This window comes from Bombyx mandarina, chromosome 19 (genome assembly GCF_030267445.1).
Source record: "Bombyx mandarina strain Sakado chromosome 19, ASM3026744v2".
Classification (NCBI taxonomy): Eukaryota; Metazoa; Arthropoda; class Insecta; order Lepidoptera; family Bombycidae; genus Bombyx; species Bombyx mandarina.
This window is the reverse complement of record NC_143225.1, coordinates 8492705-8512399: the sequence shown is the minus strand read 5'-3', so window position 1 is coordinate 8512399 and position 19695 is coordinate 8492705. Positions and strand designations below refer to the sequence as shown.

Sequence of the window (19695 nt, the reverse complement as noted above, 5' to 3'; positions counted from 1 at the left end):
TATTTAACGGATAATTAAAATATAAAATTGGCTATTCTGGCTATATAAATCGTTCTGCTACAATAACTAAGTCTAAGTGGTAGCGTTATTTAACATTTACCAACAGCTAAGCAAAATAATGTCCAAGCCATTATACACTGAAGATTAATTAATAGTTTCTGTATTGAGAAGCACTTCATTACATTGATATACTACCCGAAAAACATAAGTTTATTATATACCTATGAAGGTAGTGACGTAGGTACATTTATTTCTATTTCTGATAGGTTTAATTTCAGATAGGTACTGAATTTAAATAAGTTTGGTAAGATTACTAATTTTCAGCGTCGTTGCATAGCGGTCGGTGATCGACAACTGATTTCATCATCTTCCAATTCGAGAGCGGTCTTAATCTTAATTTTTTTCGTTTTTTTAACACATATGTAGGATATGATAAACACCACGAAATAAATAGAAGCGGCAATCCAACAATTTCTGGCTACCTAAAAAATAACAGAAAATTTTAGCAGATTTTATGTTACAATAATTTAGGGGTCAACGATGAAGGGAAGATCTTGTGTACCGAGCGAGTGACATTGCTTGGTAGTCCGACTGTCCTTGTATAGTTCGGAACTGGTATATTTGCAAACTTAATGTCGTTAGCGAGATTCAAGCATCTTTCAAACGTTTTGTGTTCTGGGTTTTTTTTTTTTTTGGCTGGAGCTATCGCCACGAGTAACCAATACAACTTTGAGACTAGAGACTGTAGGTGATGAAGATGCAAAGCATGTAAGCAATATTCGTTGGTCAATAGATAAATTGCGGAAATTGTGGATCAAAGAATCTATTCGTAACATGCGCCATATGTATTTAGAGGATTGCCAGGAATTACAGGAATGCAATTGACTTGCATCGGTGTATCACTTACATGCATTTTTCAGCTTTTAGTTATGGCGTGCTTATCATTGATGACTGGTATTATGAGAATATTATACTACAAACCGCTATACTATAAAATAAAAGATCACCTCTTTATCGAAATCATCTTAGTGGGTACAGTAGGTATAACACAACACCATATTACCTAATTTACTATAAAACTAAGACATCGTAATATGAAAACGCATCAGCTATATACCTATCCCAAGTTTCACGAGCCGTTATCGCTTCAATTGAGACTTTGACCTTATGTCTAGGAAAGAGTACACTGCTGCTCCATCAAGATACTCGTCGTGATGAAACGTAGGTATAGTGAATGATATTTAGTTGCCCGTTACACATTTATGTGGCAAACTAAAATGAGCTAAAAATGTTTTGGTTCAAATTTTAGAATTAAATTATCATCAATATTATTGCAACCGTCTACTGCTGCTAAATATAGATTTCTGCGACAAGACCGCAAGAAAGCAGCCCATATCCATGACGTTTTCGCGGTGTTAATGAAATGATCAGGTACCCTTCTGGGTGGACGGCCCAAACCTCGATTATGATTACTTTTTTTTTTCCTACCTATGCTGATAGCCTTGAGAGGCTATTTCAGCTTCGCCTTGACGTGTAGATGAGCTTACGGGGCTCACACCGGGAGTGTTGCTAACACTGGCCCTAGCAAGAGCAGTGGTTTGCAGAATCTACCACCGGATCGGAAACGCGACCCCCTGAGAAGATCCGGCGAGAAACTCAGTGGGCTATGTCTATGGGTTAATTTACACGTCGAGCCCTTCGTCACAAGCGACGGGTTCGGCGAGGAGGGTGAACGGTGCTTGAGGTACCTAAAAGCACCGTTAATGGATCGGGAAGATCCGTAATAACGTGCTTAGGGCGACGTCAACTGTTTACCACTCAATCCACAGGATCGGGTATGAATGGTTACGTTATCACTATTCATGAATCATTTCGCCCAAAATGCAATATCAAACCTTTTGATAATTTTCATGTGTCTTTTTTATGAAGTCCTCATAATTACTGTACTCCTCAGCTTCCACGTCGTCAAGCAATGTTAACATTTCCTTTTTGTACAATGTTCCCATAATTATCTGTTGTATTAAATTATTTAATATTATTATACATTGAATTAAGTTTTTATAAGTGCAGACGAAAAGTATCAAGGCTAGTTTTCAGGTTTAAACATCTTTCACGTTTATAATTCCACGATCGCCTTTTTCTTAGTATTAATAGATGTTGAAATTAAAATAGCAATAGGTAGCTTCAAAATTAGATTTTAAGGCAACCAAAATAAAATAAAAAAGTGTTTAACCGGACGATTCTAGTTCTAGGATTTGAGGTTAAAGTTGTAAAATAGCTTCATTGTCATCGTTCTGTGATAATTATTATTGTGCAAATTTTCAATTAATCGGGTGGCTTGAAGTTATATAGTTATAGTTAGATATATATTAGATATAGTTCAAAAATTTTAAAACTGCATTAATGTATTCGTCACTTTTAATAAAATTTGTAAAATAATTAAAACACGAAAATCCACACTTAACCGCGTTCGAGCACGCATTAGATAATGGGCTACGTGTAAATGTGTACCGCCGCGCCGCCGCTAGCCAACTACCTTTGATGTTAGACCAAAAAACTCACATCACGCCACCCCTCGACCATAGCACGCGCCATAAGCCATGCGACACCACTAGGCCCTCCACACCCTGGCCCACCATAGCGGTCCATCGCGATGGCCCATCGTGTAGTACCTCTATTACAGTTATTGTGACTATTTTCGATATACCTACCTATGTGTATATGAACTACCATAATCTGATAAAATTTGATAGATACTAAAATATTGTAAATTTGATTACCAGCTGTATAGTGCCCCAGACGCTAATAATCATACAGCAATTTGCACAATTATAGGAGAAAACCATTACGTATTACTTATTTCAACAAAGACACCACGCCACTGTCACCGTCACATTGACCAAAAAGAATTATTATTGAGCATTGAAGTATGAAATGACATTGAGCTAACTTTTTAAATTGTGGATTCATTGACGTCATTTGAGGCCAAATACTTACACAAGTTGGCTATAGATCGTACGATTCGTTAAATAGAGGTAAAAAGCTATCTGGTTTAAGCGACTTTTCGCTTGTTAAGCGACATTTCTTTTGGTTATTAGAGATACGTTTTATTTGGTATTAGCATCAAGAGTTCGATGTTTTAATTGAACTTCAATTAATTTTACTCCATTCAAATAACTGAAGAAGTTTTTTTGATAAGATATTTTTTTCAAATTTTAAAGTTTAAATGGCTCTTCTGTAAAGTTGCAAAAATGTTGCTCAAATCAATTAGCCTTTCACTTACCCGATATGGATTACCAAACAACATGCATTGTTATGTATTTACATCTTGACTTGTCTGTTTAATATTGATATGAAAAGACAGTCATATGATCCAATTGAAACATGAGAGCCTTTTACCTTTTTTATTTTATTTTTTTGCTTAGATGGATGGACGAGTTCACAGCCCACCTGGTGTTAAGTGGTTACAGGAGCCAATAGACATTTACAACATAAATGCACCATCCACCTTGTGATATAGTTCTAAGGTCTCACTATAGTTACAACGGCTGCCCCACCCTTCAAACCGAAACGCATTACTGCTTCACAGCAGAAATAGCCAGGTTGGTGGTACCTACCCGTGCGAACTCACAAGAGGTCCTACCACCAGTAATTACACAAATTATAATTTTGCGGATTTGATTTTTATTACACCTGCAATAGCATTTTGACTTAGATGTCTCTACACGGCTGGCTGCATTCATGTTGCGATGTCTATGGGCTCCATTAGCCATTTAACAGCGGGGGAGCCGTAAGCTCGTTCATCTTTTTATGGAAAAATTGTATTAGTCTGGTTTTCCCAAATTATTCGGAAAATAAGTGGCATCGCGTGAGTGGCCTGACTGGCCGCCGGCCCTGACAGTGATTCGCTTAGAGCGTCTTTGGACTAAGCCGCACATTGGGTTGTTGACTACCCGATGATATGTAGGCGAAGTAAAATGTCCCTTAGAAATAAGGTGACACTCTACAAAACTTGCATACGCCCCGTCATGACCTATGCAAGTGTAGTGTTCGCTCACGCGGCCCGCATACACTTGAAATCATTCCAAGTCATTCAATCCCGTTTTTGCAGGATAGCCGTCGGAGCCCCGTGGTTCGTCAGGAATGTCGACCTCCATGACGACCTGGACTTAGAGTCCATCAGTAAGTATCTGCAGTCGGCGTCCATGCGCCACTTCGATAAAGCGGCACGACACGAGAACCCTCTCATCGTGGCCGCCGGTAACTACATTCCCGATCCTGCGGACAGAATGGAAAGCAGTCGACGTCGCCCAAAACACGTCATCTCGGATCCTCCCGATCCACTAACGGTGCTTTTAGGTAATTCAAGCACCGGTCACCGTTCTCGTCGAACCCGTCGCTTGCGACGAAGGGCTCGACGAGTAAACTAACTCTCAGACACGGCCCACTGAGTTTCTCGCCGGATCTTCTCAGTGGGTCGCGTTTCCGATCGGGTGGTAGATTCTGCGAAGCACGGCTCTTGCTAGGGTTCGTGTTAGCAACGTCATCAGGTTTGAGCCCCGTGAGCTCACCTACAAAAGTTAGGGTTACGCTGACATAGCCTCTCAAGGCTCTCAGCTTAGGTAGGAAAAAAAAAAAAAAAAAAAAAAAAAGGTTGTTGACCACTGTAACCACTCCTACCTTCCGCCGATTGTCTTTACGCGGGGCTCATCGTTCCAGCGACAGTGCAGGGAAAACCTTTATTTTATTATTGAGCGTTTATTAAGACTTGACATGTTACAGTTTAGCACCTTTAAATTACAAGAGTGAAAAAAAAAGGATGTTTGTCTTCTTGGATTTGTTCAAAAATACCATTTGACATCATTTAGTTTCATGGTCTATTAAATTTCACATTATTTAAGTTCCATTTAATCTATTATACAAGGCATGGTTTTGGCCTTTGCTACAAAAGATTTGACACATTCACTTTGCCTATCCAGTAGTCAAACAAAAGGTGTTGTTTAGTTCTAAGTTACTTGCCATTCTTCAACAAACTGCTCCGTTCAATTTTAAGCAATCTTCACTCATCATAGGACGCACTGAGACCATAAATCGTGAAAATGTTAATCAAACAATAATCAAACATTAAATATCTTTATTTGAAGAAAATCTAAGCATTAGACAATGTACCTACAATTAGTTTCTTATGTACAGTATTATATGTGTGGAAGTAATACTTATACTTATTTTAACAATTCATGTATTTTTACACAAAATTAAATAGCATATAATATTTTTTATTGTTACTATTCCAATCATCTAAATTGAAGTAGATAACTCATTCCAATTTCAAAAAGAATTTTAAAATAATTTAAAAGTTTTGTTTAAATAAGTGGGCTGATGACTTTTGGCAATATGCTGGAAAAAATTGGATGCGAAAGGTAGAGGATCGTTCATTGTGGCGGACTATGGGAGAGGTTTACATCCAGCAGTGGAGAGATACAGGCTGACGATAATGATGTTTTAATAGGTTGAGTAATATGTAGCTAGCTATGTTTACCTATATTGTCAATTGATAGAAACACAACTTAATTACAGACATAATTACATATAGCAACCTGTTTCTGGCAAAAGAAAAAACAATTTTATAATGGAATGGAATTAACAGCAAAAATAACAACTCCTTCAATATTACATACTAACTGAGGAACGATTATTCAGCCAAAATTGATGTCCAGATACAACCAGTGTAATCAAGTACAACAATGCCGCAATCCAACAATTTTGTGCATTCTGAAAATAACAATGTTTGTATGTCAAATACTAATACTAAAATGTTATATTTAGGTTACATAAAAAATATCATTCTGTTTAACAAAATTAAATATAAACAGGAACATAACTTTAAGAAATTGAAATTTAAGTCAGTCTTACCCACAGATACTGTATAAACACAGACGGCTCATCTGGGAGTATTGCTCCACTAGTGATTGTAACAACTTACAATCACGAGAGTTATTGGCTCATTCCCCAAGAATAGCAATAAAGAAAAATCATCTACTACTTGATACTTTTTTAAGAGGAAATTGTAATACACAATCCAGATTTTGAGCATTAATGGTTTTTACCAAGAAAGTGTTAATGCAACTTTTTTCTGAATATACTTTACATCATTTTTGGGTATAATGTTTGGGAATCCAAGAATATTGTCTTACCAGGGTATATCCTTTTTCCACTTCAATGACGAAGTCTTCGATAGAATGAGGCGGATTTTTCTCATCAAATGGTAGATCCTCCAGCAGAGCGACAGCTCGAATGTAATAAAAGACGCCCATCAACGTCTGAAAAATCAGATAGTTAATGTAATGTCGAACTTGACTAGATTGTGATTCCAAATGAAAGATTGCAGAATTCTCACCAACTGAATGATGCCCCATACGCTCAAAACTAGGCCACAAAGCGACAGTTTTGGTCCACATAGTTTGCAGCCCATTTTGTACAATTTTTGAGCTAAATAATTAAAATCTTTAATACTAATATCGACCACTAGCTGTCAACTAGGGACTAAAAATGGATTCTCACATGATCGTGCATTGTCTATGACACTTGTAAACCTTGTGCCTCCTCTTAACACTATATTAGTAGATATGTATAGTCTGTGATTATAAAATGCTATATGCAATATATTAATATTTAGAATATAAAATTCATATGTAGGGCAACGACTCTCTCACTACCTATGTCTTATATATCAGTAAAATCGTGACTATAAACTTTGAAATGGTCGTATCGTATCTCTATTTCCTGCCTTTAAACGTTGATCCATTGCGGTTTGAACTGTAAGAAGTAGGTAGGAATACAGTTGAGACTCTTGTCTCGGTGACGGTATCCACAGTAACATTAAATACCACCAGGCCACCGGTAACATTTAATGCCATCAGGTGAGCTCTGAGATCATTTACCCTATAATCATTTAAAAAAATAAAAATAGTTTTAAAATGCCATCACTTCTCACCCCGTTTCAATTTTAGCATTTGATTATTTGTTTTCATTTTCCTTTTCAGTGCTATTTATTTTTTCTTACGACAACACACCCTCGTATATTATTTTGAAAATTTGTTAGCATAGGCTACATTTCTGTTGTTTTTTCAATGCACGTTTCTAACTTAATACTCTGTACATAATTCACAGACCACCGAGATGTAGTGAGATTCATAGACCATCGTCACCAATAAACAACATTTGCTGAAACTGTTACCTATTAAGTGACACATTCGCTCGAATTGTTCTGTGTCTATAAGAAAAATAAATTTCGATAATGGTGGATCGTTTAGGTAGACATTCACATTCATTGAATCTATAAATTATATTAGTTGTCCTACCAATGAAATACTATCAGATATGTAAATAAGTACATGAATTATTGGTCATCGCTTGAGCGCCCACTTTCCTTTGACGTCAGTTTGATACAGGGCCCAACAAGATATTAAAATAAGCAATTTTTTCATTTTCCAGTGAATAGTGAAGCAAATGCAAGAAGAATTGCAATGGTGGAGAGCTGCTTCGGCAGCTCGGGACAAGTAAGTTGTACGATACTACATCCAAACATCTAGTAAAACTTGACAATAGCTTTATCACCCGACAAACTAAAGAGATAAAATCTTGAACTCATTGTGTGGGATTTTCGGAGGTAGTGATTATTGGTGATATCACTGTTTTATCTTTACTATGCGTTTCATATTTGTAAAGTTAACAACAATATTTACTGCACACTTTCTATTTTGACCACACATTTTTTGACACATCAACAACTCGTTTTATTAACAACCGTTAATAAATTGGTGTTATACAGAAAATTATATTATGAAATAAATTTGATTGCTACTTTAACATGATTTAATGCTGTTATTACTTCAATAGTTAAGTCATAGATTAAAAGCCTCATCATTTAAAGATATCAAATCTAACAAACATGTTGCTGTTCATAGGAACAAAATTAAAATATAAGATGCAGTTGAAAAAAATATATCTATATATTTATTTGTTTCTAGCCTCTAGCAGAGCAAGGGCGGGTCCTTGTCGGTGAAGGTGTCTTGACAAAAATTTGCAGGAAAAAACCAAAGGCACGACAATTCTTTTTGTTTAATGACATTTTGGTGTATGGCAATATAGTTATTAACAAGAAAAAATACAACAAGCAACATATCATTCCATTAGAGGAGGTTAAGCTGGAGTCACTGAAAGATGAAGGACGTGAGTACATCTGTTTAAAAAAAATATAATTTAGACAAAAATTAAACTAAAAGTGCCACTGTTAGTATAATAAAAATGAAGGCATAAAAAATCAATATTCATACTTTATTGAACATATTTTAAATTCAACTCCAAACCCTCTCAGCAGAGATTTTAAAGCTTGCATTCAAATAATACCTCAGGAAAACCTCATGAAAAGTAAACATGCTTCGATTTTAACAATATGTACATTCAGGCTTATTGCATGTAAATACAGTATAAGATGATTTGTTTCCATTATAGAAGTTTTCTCATATAATGCATCTGTCCAACCGTACATAATGGATTATGCACAAATGATTCACATTTAACCTTTCTTGCTAAAAGGATTGAAATCCAAAGAAAACAATATTATGAGCAAAGTGTGTGTTGTATTAAAAACAAGCTAGGGGCGTTATAAGAGGTCCTACGACTAGTAATCAAATTATAATTTTGCGTGTTTCATTTTTAATTACACGATGTTATTCCTTCACCGTGGAAGTCAATCGTGAACATTGTGGAGTACGTATTTCATTAGAAAAATTGGTACCCGCCTGAGATTCGAACATCGGTGCATCGCTCAACACGAATGCATCGGACGTCTTATCCATTAGGTTACGACAACTTGATGAAAATAAAATGTTCATGTAAAAACTGTTAAACACTATCATTATTTGTTGTTGTATAACAGATAATATCTGGCCTAAACTGTTGGACATTGGGATTAAATATCTCCCTACAAACCCAATAAGGATTTAAATTTAATTACCATAAGAGTAAAAGTTGATACTATATTATTAAAAAAATTGCTTATAATTTTTTATATATAATAAACACAACCAACAGTCTAATTAATCTAAAATATGGAAATTAATATATTTTATGGTGTTATTATTATCTGAATGAGTTGAAATTGTACAAGTTACTTATTTCAATAAAATCACAGTAAAACATTAAAATGTATTTTAGATTACATAATAAAAGCATGACACACAGCCAGGTTGTGAATCATTCATCATTATCATTTCTAGCTGGTTTATTGACATTGATCTTTTAAAGTTGATGAGTCAGCCTTTGTATATGTTTTGTGTGATTTTTATTGTGTTTTGACTTTATCAGAAGGATATTAATGTTACACATATCAAACAGTGCATACTGTAGTCTACAAAAGTTCCAGCAACATGAAAGGAATTTTAAATAATATATAAATAAATGCGATGAAAACTTGTCTACATTAGGTGATATTTTAATAACTAAGAATAAACTTTCAGAATTTGCAGTTTGAAATTGAAATAAACCAAAATAATAATTATTAAGAAAAGTGTTATTTTGTATTCTGACCTAAGTAACACTCTTTTAGAATACCGTAATGGATGGTTAATCCGTACTGCATCCAAATCATTTGCTGTGTATGCTGCTACAGCCACAGAAAAAGAAGAATGGATGGCTCATATTGAAAAATGTATAGAAGATTTATTAAGAAAAAGTAAGAAAATTTGTCTTGTATCTCATACATTGAACAATAACTGATTGTGTTGTCGGATCTTCGTAACTCTCGGTGCTTTTAGGCTCTTCAAGCACCGGCTACAGTCCTCGTATAAATTGTTGATTACGAAAAAGAATTTGACGAGTGACTAACCCATAGACATAACCTACTGAGTTTCTGACCAGATCTCAGCGGGCGGTGACTCCACACAGCACTATTTCTAGGGCTAGTGTTAGCAAACTATGAGCTCACGTAACCTTCCACACGTAGTTCGTATAGCCCTTTAGGCTACCAGCAAATAGGTAGGAAAAAAAAGATGTTATATTTATCATTGTATTGTACTTTTCTTACTTACTTTTTTCTACTAGTAATATTCCTCTATTCTTATTATTTTGTAATGAATGGAGTCCTTATGTAACAAGTGTAATGCAAAAAGACCGATGTGTTTTAAAAAAGTATGACTTTTCCCTTTCAACTGAAATGTATGATTGTTAAACTGTAGAAATATACAGGTGCATATCTGCAAGTTTGTTAAACAACCCACCAGTAACTAAAATATTGCTTTATAAGGTGGCAAGCAACCTCCTTCAGAGCATGCAGCTGTTTGGGTACCAGACAATGAAGCCTCAATATGTATGCACTGTAAGAAAACACAGTTCACTGTGATAAACAGAAGGGTAAGTTGTATAATCTATTTCTTGTTATTATAAATTTTAATTAGAATTTGCATGTGGACTGTTTGAATTGTGTTCACTGAAAATATGACTGTAATTTTTTTTATTTGCTGGACTATATAAAACTTTTAAACTCTTTTCAACATAATCCAATAATACCGTTTATCAGTACCTAACCCTAAAAATATCACTGCTAACTCCAATAAAACTCTCACATGTCAACTTTTACAAGTATTTACAGGAAGTTAATGCAAACTTCATAAACTTTGAATTTTCTAATTAATGGTGGAGGGACACCTTTTAAGTCTCCACGGGTAGACACCACCGCCTGTCTATTTCTGCTGTAAATAACTTTCAGTTTGAAAGTGCAACTGAAACTTAGACATTATGTCTTAAGTTGTGTGATTGCGTACGTGTCGTGATGTCTATGGGATCCAGTAACTACTTATCACCAGGTGGACCATGAGCATGCTCAAGAAATAAAAAACATGTGTAAGAAATAAAAAAGATTATTGAACGCAATTTCATTCCAGAGGTTGATTATCTTAATGGATGAGAAATGTAATGAGTGAATGTACATTCACCCGTTTTGTACTAATGGCAAACAAGTTCCTAATTAAAATAAAGTAACCTTATTCAAGTCGCCCACAAGCAAGTAACGGTAGGCAGCGGCTTGGCTCTGCTCCTGGCATTGTTGAAGTCCATGGGCGACGGTAACCACTCACCATCAGTTGGCCCTATGCTCGTCTGCCTACAGGGGCAATAAAAAAAAGTAATAGCGCCCTCTGCCGTTTTTCCCAAAAACAATTGTAGAGGCCACATTATTATGTACATCAATTGTATTTTGCAAAAAGTCTTTTTTTTTTATTGCTTGGATGGGTGGACGAGGTCACAGCCCACCTAGTGTTAAGTCGTTACTGGAGCCCACAGACATCTACAACGTAAATGCGCCACCCACCTTGAGATATAAGTTCTAAGTTCTCAAATATAGTTACAACGGCTGCCCCATCCTTCAAACCGAAATGCATTACTGCTTCACGGCAGAAACAGGCAGGGTGGTGGTACCTACCCGCGCGGACCCACAAGAGGTCCTACCACCAATAATTACGCAAACTATAATTTTGCGGGTTTGATTTTTATTACACGGTGTTATTTCTTCTCCGTGGAAGTCAATCGTGAACATTTGCTGAGCACGTATTTCATTAGAAAAATCGGTACCCGCCTGCGGGATTCGAACGCCGTTGCATCGTTAGATACGAATGCACCAGACTTCTTATTACACTACACTCATTTTGTACTAATGGCAAACAAGCAGCTTCCTAATTAAAATAAACTTATTCGGGTCGCCCACAAGTACGTCAAATAGTGCGCTGCCGTTTTTAAAAAAAAAAAAAAAAATTGTAGGCGCCACATTATTTTGTACATTAATTGTATTTTACAAAAGGTGTATAATGTCTCTGTCAACAGCATCATTGCCGCAAGTGCGGGTCGGTGGTGTGCGGTCCGTGCTCGTCGAAGCGGTACATCCTGCGCGGCCAGAGCGACAAGCCGCTGCGCGTGTGCCTGCAGTGCTACGACGAGCTCAGCAGGGAACGCGTCCGACCCCCCAACCAGCAGCAGACCTCAGCCAACACCACGCCCGGTTAGTGCTCATCCAAGCTAATAAACTTTGCATGGGACTTGAAATCAAAATTGTGTTGCTGTATTGAGCTGTGTGTCTAACAAGAGGTTAAAACGCACCTAAAGCCCGTAATTTCGGATAGATTTTTAGATGTGTTGCCACTTCGACAAAGCGGGACGACACGAGAATCCTCTCATCGTGGTCGCCGGTAATTACACGAGAACCCTCTCATCGTGGCCGGCGGTAACTACATTCCCGATCCTGCGGACAGAATGGAAAGCAGTCGACGTCGCCACAAACACGTCATTTCGGATCCTCCCGATCCACTAACGGTGCTTTAAGGTACCTCAAGCACCGGTCATCGTTCTCGTCGAACCCGTCGCTTGCGACAAAGGGCTCGACGAGTAAATTAACCCTCAGACACAGCCCTCTGAGTTTCTCGCCGGATCTTCTCAGTGGGTCGCGTTTCCGATTCGGTGGTAGATTCTGCGAAGCACGACTCTTGCTAGTGTTCGTGTTAGCAACGTCGTCCTAAGTTCACCTACTAGTTACGGTTACGCTGAAATAGCCTCTCAAGGCTCTCAGCAGAGGTAGGAACAAAAAAAGGTGTGTTATTATTCATTGGGCTGATTTAAGATTAATGATTTTTGTCAGGCCAATCTGTCCGCTTGCTTATTTGCGTTTAACGCCGGTAGGTGAGCTCTCGGGGCTCAAACCGGAGTAGTTGCTACACTGGCCCTAGCAAGAGCAGTGCTTCGCAGAACCTACTACCGAATCGGAAACGCGACCCACTGAGAAGATCCGACGAGAAACTCTGGGTTGTGTCTATGGGCTAGGTTTACTCGTCGAGCCCTTCGTCGCAAGCGACGAGTTCGGCGAGGACAGTGACCGGTGCTTGAGAGACCTAAACGCATTGTTAATGGATCGGGAGGATCCGTAATGACGTGTTTAGGGCGATGTCGACTGTTTACCATTCAGTCCACATCCTTCCATCGGGTAGTTAGTTAAGTGGCGCATTGATGCCGACTGTATATACTTACTGATTGAGTAAATGCCGGTGAAGCTAATCACGTGTAAAACTACTGCTTAAACTGTAAATGTGAGTTCGATTTCAAGCCCCTTGGTCTTCAAGTTGGCACTAAAAGCCACCATAAATATCCATAACAAATCTTTATCGTACGTTATCGTATCGCTAACATATAATGAACGATTATTGTATTCTGTGGCACAATATGAATGCGCTGCCCACTTTCATAAATAACAGAACTGCTTTCGATCCGTACCTGCCCCCTAAGTACTGGTTGGACAAATTTTGGTAGGAACACATTCCTGTAGAAACGGGCTAACCATACTACCGTAAAACGAGTAGTACCACTGGTGTAATACAATCAAAACTTCTACATAGACGACAGTATTTACATTGTAGTATCTAAAGGCTCTGTATAACCACATAACCTCAACTACACGATGAGTTAATTTTAATTATCAAATAAATTGAACATCTAATTTCGATGGCGGTTACAAATTGACGTTAGTATTTTTTCTACAAGAAGGGCCATGGACATCTAAATTTTGATAGCATTTATTTGTATAAGATATAATGTAGAGATAGCAGCGTGCTTATCATACGTGTTTTTTTAACACGATAGTGGCGTTTGTTCCCTAAACAATCCTTACTAAAAATTAGATTAGTCATTGATAAGGACTCGTTCTTTATTTAAAAAAAAATATATATAATAATTTTTAGTAACTGACATGAGAAAAAGCAATCTGATACCAGAAAAATTAAACTATAGTAAGAGTTTTGTTTGTTTGAACTGAGTGATTTCGAAACGGGTCTAACCTCCCGAGATTTATTCCGCATTTAATTTAAAATAAGAATTGTCATTACGCGATGTCCAGTTTCGGAATCGTTTGGAGGGTAAAGCCAAGTTGGCGTCCGAAATACTAGGAGTCTTCAAAAGAGCAAAGCGGCACTTCACGCCTGGACATAGACTTTTGCTTTATAAAGTACTAGTCTGGCCTCGCGTGGAGTACTAATCCTACCTCTGGGCCGGGGCTCCCAAATACCATCTACTTTCATTTGACTCCATACAGAAGAGGGCCGTTTGGATTGTCGATAATCCCATTCTCACGGATGGTTTGGAACCTCTGGGTCTGCGGAGGGATTCCAGTTCTCTCTGTATTTTGTACCGTATGTTTCATGGGGAGTGCTCTGAGGAATTGTTTGAGATGATCCCATCGTCTCGTTTTTACCATGGCACCACCCGCCACCGGAGTAAAGTTCATCCATACTACCTGGAGTCACTGTGTTCATCCACGGTGCGTTTCCAGAGACCTTTTTTGCCACGTACCATCCGGCTTTGGAATGAGCTCCCCTCCACGGTGTTTCCCGAGCGCTATGACATATCCTTCTTGAAACGGGGCTTGTGGAGAGTACTTAACTGTAGGCAGCGGCTTGGTTCTGCCCCTGGTATTACTGAAGTCCATGGTCGACGGTAACCACTCATCATAAGGTGGGCCGTGTGCTCATCTCAAGCGCAATAAAAAAAAAGAAATAATAATATTATCAAAGACCATCAAAGCTAATCATCGAATTGCAATCGTTACAGTTAAAACCGATACGGCCGGTTCCGGAGGGGACTCCTCGGGCGACGAAGACAGTGATGACGATGATGTCAATGCTGAAGAGAAACACGACGAGGTATGTTTTGAAAGTACAAAAAAAAAAGCGCTTACTCTTGGAACCAATTTTAATTCCCAAATGAACATCTTTATGCCAGCTTGTTAGTAATATCCACAAATTGATCATATTTTCGCAATTAACCAATCAATTCAAATTTTTTTATGTAATAATTTATCAGGTCATGTTTAACCTCGTTTAGAGTACAAGTGAGGTGGCTATTTGTAATTACTGTAGTATAAGTAGTTTAGGTTATTTATATTTATGTAATTACTAAAATTATAACTGTTGATGATTCTAAATGATAAAGTATTTAACTATTATATGAGTAGTATTGAGCTGTTTGAAAATATATTGTAATCTAAGATAAAAATTTCTTTTAAATTTGAACATTTCCGTTAGAAGCAACATTTTATAGTGTATTTATAGTATAGTTAGAATATAGTATTTATAGTATATATTTGATTACAACGTACATAGATTTGAAAATGCACATAAAGTATTAAAATGTATGTAAAAAATATTAAAATGTATGTAAAAAATATTCTTCTGTTTATACTACGCCAAATGTATTTATGCCAACCATTTAACATTGTATGATTCTTTTAGGTACACGTTGGTCTGTCTATTTACGGAACGAATAGACATTACAAAAATATCCAAACGGAGTTTTAGGAAAATCTAGAAAAAGAGGTGATTTTTTATAAGGAGATCAGGGTACGGTGTTATGTGTGGCTAGTGTTTGTACAGTTTTGGAATTCATATTGACTTCAAGAGTAAGCTTCTTTGCAGCGATCGTGTATGATTTCAAATGCTAAATGTTTCTCTTTTTATGTGTCAATTAAATTGTTAATAAGCCATAAAAATTCTTATCCTAAATTAGTTGAAATCCCATCTACAATTATCCCTAGTTCTTCCTTTATAGTCACTGAAGAAGACAAGAATAAGTTTTTGTTTTTTTTTGTTAATTAAACGTTTCCCAGTACTGTTATGTGTCTGTAAAATATTTCTTCAATTACCTTCTAGGGATTCACGAGTTATAATGGTGTGAAAAACGGATTGGGAAATAAAGTCACAACAGTATAGTACAAAATAATGCTGTGTAAGTCGAATGCTATTGTGAGAACAATCATGCTTTAAAATTTGTGTTTGTTCAACATTATCACTTACCTTATTGGTGAATAGCCGAAATAATATTAAACAAGACCGGCACATCCCTGGCGGTCTGTTTGTGTGACAGCTGTCAAATATAGATCTGTAATGAACAGAACGCATCTATAGGCAAACGTGTAAACCAATATTTCTACAAGCATGCTTTTTTTTTTAAACATTTTTCTTTCAGAGGTGATAAGCTTGGTTTTTTTTTTTTATTTGAACAAATCCTATTGACAAGGCCTTCCTGTTGAATTAAATTATCGACGTGTAATAAGTTTGGTTTGCTTTGATGTATACAGTAACATAAAGTAGATTTTTTTCTGTAATATTTCATGTTTTCGTCCCATTTCATTTTGTGTTGGGTTTTTTTTGTGCGTTAATTCATATTTTTTTGTTTGTAAAAAATGCTCATTATCATAACGATTTAACCCTTGGAATTTAAAATAATTTACTATATTCAAGTTTTTTAATTGGTTGCCTAAAATTTGTTACATTGTAATTATTCATTATGTAACACAGCTAGAATTCGTATGTAATGTAATAATATCAAATAAGGGAATCGAAAAGCAGTCAGATTAGTTTTCATTTAGAAAATTGATATGGTAGCAAGTGAAAACTAATAGAATACCATTAAGCATATAATTGACACCATGCTATTTTTAAAGCTAAGGCAACCCTGGGTGTTTAACCTTTTCTGGAGCAAATAGACCCAATAAAGTGAATATCCCTACTCACCATAGAACATGAGATTCGTCTACACTGAATTGGTAGCGGTAGGCAGCGGCTTGGCTCTGCCCCTGGCATTGCTGAAGTCCATGGGCGACGGTAACCACTCACCATCAGGTGGGCCGTATGCTCGTCTGCCTACAAGGGCAATAAAAAAAAAAAAAAAAAAAAAAAATTGGCACTATATTGTCCTATCTTTGATACAGCATCATTACTAGCAAAATATCACATTATAATCAATAAGCTATAACGTAATTTTATTCTCATTACAGCCAAAGTTCTACGGTGACAGCGAAAAGACTGAAGAGACCAACAATCATTCGTCCAAGGAAGCCGCCAAGTAATTGTTGAGAAACTGTCCAACGCTGTCCATAATATACATACAGGTAAATTTAAATGTTTTCAATGTTATTAAGAATAATAAGACGAAATTACTTTGATTAATTTTAAATTTATTATTCAAGCTTTTAAATTTTTTGGAAAATGATGTATGTAATTGTATAAATGACTAATTTAATATACCTAACCGTAGTTAATACTTATCGTCATACAAACAAACTGCGTTTACTTGTAAATTATCCTGCTGCATTCATTTATATGAACTGAGGGAATATTGTATTAGCACATATTTTTTTTTTAAATTTCAAATGACAAAATTCTTTTTGTGTAATTTGTTTTCAATTTTAGATAATTTTAGTTAAATTTATCATTGAGATGGAAATGATCTTTCTAAAGTGTTAAAGGAATGATATCTAAATAAGAAAAGCTAATATAGAACCTAAAACAATATTTATTTGAATAGAAACAAACTGTTGTTGAGTTGCTGCATATTGGCTTAACTCCATAACACCTTGAGCTCTTGTTCATGGGTGAAGGGTCTAAGCAACAAAAAAATAAAAGTGAATCATGCCACTGATGTATTAGGAGTTATCCTATCTTGATCATAACTACTTAGCGGTGTTAACATATAGGATTGTGGTACCTGCCACTGCGGGCTCACAATAAATATGCTAACTCAAATTTTGTAAAGTATTAAAACGAATTATAGTACTGGTTTGTGTAGATACATTGCGTGCATTACAAAAACAGTACTCGAATTGAATGTCGGATTCATATTAAACATTTCAAAATACATAATATTATTATTATGGTCCTAATGTATTATAGATTAGGACTTAAGTAGTCAAGTCCCTAAGAAAACTACAAACGAATGAGTATTAAACTGATTTATCTAGAAAGCAGACCCAATCCCCTAATTCCGAGTTCGAGTAAAAGACTATTTAAATTCTAAAAAAAAAATTGTGCATTTCGAACAAATTTCAATTTTTTTAATGTTATCAGAATTCAACAAAACTATAATGCAAACCGAATTCGGTAAAGGATTCGAACACACCCTGTATATGAGTTGCGTCCTTTGAAAATAGGTATTTAAAGAAAAGTGTGCTGTTAAAATTGACCAGTACTCTACCAAATATGGCCTTCTTAAATTTATACATTAGATAGTTGCAGTTGAAGTTGAAAGAAATCTCTTCTGAAATTGTTATGAATAGTTTTTCGATTAGATCTTTTTTTAACATCATTAAATGATTTGCTTTGTTTGAAGTCGGTTCAAATGTTAACATATAGTGTTAATTCACATTGATCAAGGGACTAGCGTGAAGATCGCTGCCAAGATGGTAACTCAATATGTTTTATGGTGACAGTAAAGTCAAGTATTTTCGTAACAACTATTTTTACGAAGATACGCGTGCTGTAAATATCTGGCATATGTTTATATATCAAAAGCCTATGGTTTTCTATGGTATTTGTGTTGTTTACATAACTTCAATTTATAAGTAAACACAGCATGCAATAAATACCTATTAATGAAATTGAGTGCACTACTTCGTCAATACACTGCATTATACCATACTATATACTCGATTATTAAGCGGCTAGCTGGGATGATGGTATGTAAAAAGGCGCAATTAACTGCAAACGTTCACTCGCGAAGGAATGCGATATACTGTATCTCCGAATACCCAGCAGTATAGCTCGAAACATGTCTATATAATTGTCATTGCACCCAATTTCACTGTAAATCCATGCCAGTCTTGGTAAAAGAGAGATAAATTGTACCCATGCATGTGTACAATTTACACTTGTTCCATTAAGGCTTTCGGTAGGCAGCGGCTTGGCTCTGGCCCTGGCATTGCTGAAATCCATGGGCGACGGTAGCCACTCACCATCAGGTGGGCCTTATGCTCGTCTGCCTACAAGGGCAATAATAAAAAGGCTTTTCTGGAAAAAACGATTTTCGCAAGTCGACAAATTAATGTGAATCAGCCAAATCAGGACATTTCGTTTGTTAATTAATTATTGATAAAAAATATTTATTGTTTTTGCTTACAGCATTACGGTGGTTTTAATGTATGTTTTAAAAGTGTTTAGTTAAAATTAATTAATAAGCAATGTTATTTTAGATACATATTTAATAATTTACACGTGGAATATATATTATTGTAATTAGTAAAACACTTATAGTTTTCTATTTTGCTAAATATTTGAAGTGTTTATATCGAGATAACGTTTAATTGAAAATTTTACTTTCCGAGTCTTGTAATTAGAGCATCACATTTTAAAAGTAAACATTTTCATTTCAACGTTTTCTCTAGCACTGTTTTTTGTATATTAGAAATTAGTTTATAAGAGGTGCATTGAATAACGTTAAGTCGTATTTAGTTTCATAATGAAACAATATTATGTTTTATATAAAAAATATAAGTTAACGAAATGTTAGATTGAAAGTCACTTTTTATTTATTAACGACCTATTATGTAAACTAGGCCTAAACATGAGCAACCAATGCGTGCATTGTTTTTGTTAATTCCAGAATTAGAACTAAGCGAAATATGTTAAGATATTGTTTAATTTTTCAGTTGACAAAAATATACAACTATTTTTTAGAATATTGCATTTTTACTTTATGTCTAATATCCAATTGTTCGCAGACTCTTATGATGACCATTGTTCCAATTTAACGCTTCGATACTGTGCTCTCAAGACGATTCAGTCTTGGTGTCTAAAAGGCTGTAACGGCTTAAAAACATGTACTCAATTG

General features: G+C 35.9%; 3 protein-coding genes across 6 annotated transcripts; 1 reads left to right on the top strand and 2 right to left on the bottom strand.

Moving 5' to 3' along the window:
* Positions 1-40: 40 nt before the first annotated feature.
* Positions 41-2890, bottom strand: LOC114252724 (ribonuclease kappa). The gene is made up of 3 exons (XM_028187316.2): positions 2781-2890; positions 1896-2012; positions 41-482 (listed from the first exon to the last, which is right to left on the bottom strand). The coding sequence occupies exons 1-3, from the start codon at positions 2844-2846 to the stop codon at positions 321-323; spliced, it is 345 nt and encodes a 114-aa protein (XP_028043117.2). The 5' UTR covers positions 2847-2890; the 3' UTR covers positions 41-320.
* Positions 2891-5119: 2229 nt separating this feature from the next.
* On the bottom strand, positions 5120-7137 carry LOC114252828 (ribonuclease kappa). The gene is made up of 3 exons (XM_028187487.2): positions 6398-7137; positions 6195-6320; positions 5120-5772 (listed from the first exon to the last, which is right to left on the bottom strand). The coding sequence occupies exons 1-3, from the start codon at positions 6470-6472 to the stop codon at positions 5671-5673; spliced, it is 303 nt and encodes a 100-aa protein (XP_028043288.1). The 5' UTR covers positions 6473-7137; the 3' UTR covers positions 5120-5670.
* A 23-nt stretch (positions 7138-7160) lies between these two features.
* On the top strand, positions 7161-19543 carry rush (pleckstrin homology and FYVE domain containing family member rush hour). Of its 4 annotated transcripts, none has more exons than XM_028187459.2 (9): positions 7161-7313; positions 7495-7559; positions 8031-8232; positions 9611-9736; positions 10307-10413; positions 11878-12052; positions 14644-14735; positions 15741-15816; positions 16868-19543. In XM_028187459.2, the coding sequence occupies exons 1-8, from the start codon at positions 7298-7300 to the stop codon at positions 15798-15800; spliced, it is 843 nt and encodes a 280-aa protein (XP_028043260.2). In that variant the 5' UTR covers positions 7161-7297; the 3' UTR covers positions 15801-15816; positions 16868-19543. The 4 variants fall into 4 exon arrangements, with proteins under 4 accessions (XP_028043260.2, XP_089591425.1, XP_028043259.2 ...); XM_089735299.1 differs by lacking the exon at positions 15741-15816 and adding an exon at positions 15324-15407; XM_028187458.2 differs by lacking the exon at positions 15741-15816.
* The last annotated feature ends 152 nt before the right edge of the window (positions 19544-19695 follow it).